This window comes from Enhydra lutris, unplaced genomic scaffold, assembly GCF_002288905.1.
Source record: "Enhydra lutris kenyoni isolate GAN:26980312 unplaced genomic scaffold, ASM228890v2 scaffoldscaffold6, whole genome shotgun sequence".
In the NCBI taxonomy this organism is placed as follows: domain Eukaryota; kingdom Metazoa; phylum Chordata; class Mammalia; order Carnivora; family Mustelidae; genus Enhydra; species Enhydra lutris.
Window position 1 is genome coordinate 26,891,160 of NW_019154090.1, and position 3,073 is coordinate 26,894,232.

At 40.8% G+C, this 3,073-nt stretch overlaps 1 protein-coding gene across 1 annotated transcript; it reads left to right on the forward strand.

The window, feature by feature from the left end:
- The first annotated feature begins 360 nt into the window (after positions 1-360).
- Positions 361-2,441, forward strand: LOC111141310 (defensin beta 127). Its single transcript, XM_022493769.1, has 2 exons — positions 361-409; positions 2,188-2,441. The coding sequence occupies exons 1-2, from the start codon at positions 361-363 to the stop codon at positions 2,439-2,441; spliced, it is 303 nt and encodes a 100-aa protein (XP_022349477.1).
- Positions 2,442-3,073: the final 632 nt, after the last annotated feature.

Consider the following 3,073-nt stretch of genomic DNA (forward strand, 5'->3'; position numbering starts at 1 on the left):
TTTATTCATACTTAGAAGTGAACACATGTCTACCCTAGTCTAGCAGGGTAGAGAGCCAAAGTAGAGAAAGCACAGATTATTCTCACCAGCAGTCTACAGCCTACAGAAGGCATCACATGGGATGAGACAGAACATGCTGTGTCTCTGAATTCCATGTGGGAGTAAGGTGGGTAACCTCAAATTTCCTGTGCCTACCTACGTGGTGCAAAGTCCACAGTTCAGGCGTTTAGGAACACACTTCATATCATACCATCTGTTCTAGTTTGGTGCATAAGAATCCAAGTCTCTGAGGAAGGTGACATAGTGTGCAACTTACTGGACAAAGAGCTTTGTCTGCCACCTCTTATGGGAAGTCTGGCCATGAAGCTCCTCCTGATCATTGCAATTCTGCTGTTCCAGAAGTCCGAAGGTAATCCAGAGCTTTCCAGAAATAGAGTATTTCCAAGAAGAAAGGGAATTTCATACTTCATGGTAGTTAGGAGATAGGGCCCCTTGGAATGCCTGAAGTCTACCCAATGTTGCCAGAAATTTCCTCTTCCTGATGCCTTCTACCACAGCACTGTTCTTTTATTTTTTTTTTTTTAATAACCATTGTACTGTTCTTAAGAAGTAGTATTTACAGAGTTGAGAAGAGGCCATAGGGCGCCTGGGTGGCTCAGTGGGTTAAACCTCTGCCTTCGGCTCAGGTCATGATCTCAGGGTCCTGGGATCGAGTCCTGCGCATCAGGCTCTCTGCTCAGCAGGGAGCCTGCTTCCTCCTCTCTCTCTGCCTGCCTCTCTGCCTACTTGTGATCTTTCTCTATCAAATAAATAAATAAATAAATAATCTTAAAAAAATAAAAAAAGAAAAGAGGCCATAATTTTCTTCTGAGAAGGTCTCATTATAGAAAGGAATGAGCCCAATATCTAGGAATGCCTTTATTTGGACACAGTTTTTATTTACACCCAGCCATGTTTTCATCCACTCCAACATATGTTTTAGTCTACAGAGTGTAAATAGTGAAGGAAGCACAAACTTTGGAGTCAGGTTTGAGAAATATGCTTTCAATGTCTACTAGTTTGTCAACCTCAGATAAATGGTAAAGCCTCTCTAAGCCTCAGTTTCCTCATTTGTGGAGGTAATGACACATGGATCCTGGAGGCTTTACTAAATAAGATTTGTAAGTCATCTAGCATAAGGCTTAACACATACTAAGAACTTAAAATTTAGTTTTCCTTCCTCTTTCAAAAGCAGATCTCTTATATTTGACTCTTCTTATAGAATTAGTAATGGTCTGTCCCTGGCCCATCAAACTCCTAAGAATCAAAGAAAGGAGTTCTAGAATCTGGAGTTAGAGGCAGCATCTTTGCTGGCCTCAGCAAAAAAAAACTGATGCTCTTGGTGGAATCCATCTAGGCTCTATCTCAGGGGACTGTACAAGCCCAGAGCCAAAATCTGAACATCTTAACTCTGTAGATCACTGAAAGTATTTAGGATCACTAAAGAAAAGAATATATATCAAGGTGAGCAAAGTTCTGGGACTGAGAAATTCTTGCTTCTAGAGGTGGAAGGAAAATGAGGACTCAGAGAGAGTAAAACAAGTCCAAGATTATTGTGATGATACAGAAGCCAAAGAAAGATATGCAGTGGCAAATACGTACAATGCTGAGAATTAAAAGGGGAAGATTATAAGGGAAAAAATAACTGACTGGACAATAAGACAGTCATTCTAGACCATGGTAGTGAGTATGAACCCAAAAGCACAATCTGACTCATATATAAATATATAGGAACAAATTGTTGTTCTCTGGGCACTAGAGGTGGGGCAGTAGTAAAAAGGCAGTGCCCTGGGAGCATTCAAATGGAGACAGATGTGTTGAGGTTCCCAGATGGGAGTATACAGTTCCATAGCCTGAAATCAAAGTTTTAGTTCCTTCCTTTTCCAAAACAAGATCTGATGCTCTTGAAGAAATCCACCAGATATAGGATGGAAGTTCAAAACCCAAGAGAAAATAAATATGAGTGATCAGTTATACATAAACACTGAGGTTTACCTTCTCGGAGCATCCTTCTTAGGATCTTATTATGAGTATATGCCTGTGGATCTCCCATACACTTAACCCCTATAAACATCATCTGTCTTCCCCATTACCAAAGTTTCCTTTTAGTCTCAAACATTGATCTTGGCCTTTTCTTTATATGCACAGTAGCTGAACAACTTAAGAGATGCTGGGGTGAATATATACAAGGATATTGCAGGAAAATATGCAGAATAAGTGAAATACGTCAAGTACTATGTGAAAATGGAAGATACTGTTGCCTTAATATCGTGGAATTGGAAGCACGTAGAAAAATTACAAAGCCACCTCCTCCAAAGCCAAGGACATATGCAATGACTTTCCCTCAATATGATGATACACTTATAGAAGATTATCCAAGACCCAAGGCAAATTCTACATAAATCCAGCATAATTTTCCTTTCCTCTATTTCTCACCCTACTCCAATAAAGTAAGGTGAAGATCTCCACATCTTTTCCCTTCTTATTCCTTGACCCCCCTAAATGACCTTACATCAGATTCTAATAAAGCTGTCTGTTTTCTGACTCGTTTGTTCTTTAAGAGACTGAACACTCAATATACCAAGGGATGAATTGATAAGGACAATTCAGAATCTCCCCCCTTGGAAAGGGGATATAATCAGCGCACTAAAAAATCTGTAACATGGAAGACTGGAACAAGAAACTCAGGAAAATTGTCATGGAATTCAAGAGAGGGAAAGGTGAAACCAAGTATTCAGGGAAAATCCCAAGTGAGTTTAAGATTATAGTGGTGCCTTCCGAAATGTGTAGGATTTCAACCAGTAAGTGTTCGTGAGAAGACAGTTTGCATGAACAGAATAAAATCAACAAATGCGGGGCACCTGGGTGGCTCAGTGGGTTAAGCCTCTGCCTTCGGCTCAGGTCATGATCTCAGGGTCCTAGGATCGAGCCCCGCATTGGGCTCTCTGCTCAGCAGGGAGCCTGCTTCCTTCTCTCTCTCTGCCTGCCTCTCTGCTTGCTTGTGATCTCTCTGTCAAATAAATGGATAGACTCT

Excerpts from the sequence above, each read along its gene's own strand:
- LOC111141310 (XM_022493769.1), top strand. The coding sequence starts at position 361 with ATGAAGCTCCTCCTGATCATTGCAATTCTGCTGTTCCAGAAGTCCGAA. Across the intron at positions 410-2,187 it reads GCTGTTCCAGAAGTCCGAAG|TAGCTGAACAACTTAAGAGA; the intron begins GTAATCCAGAGC and ends TTATATGCACAG.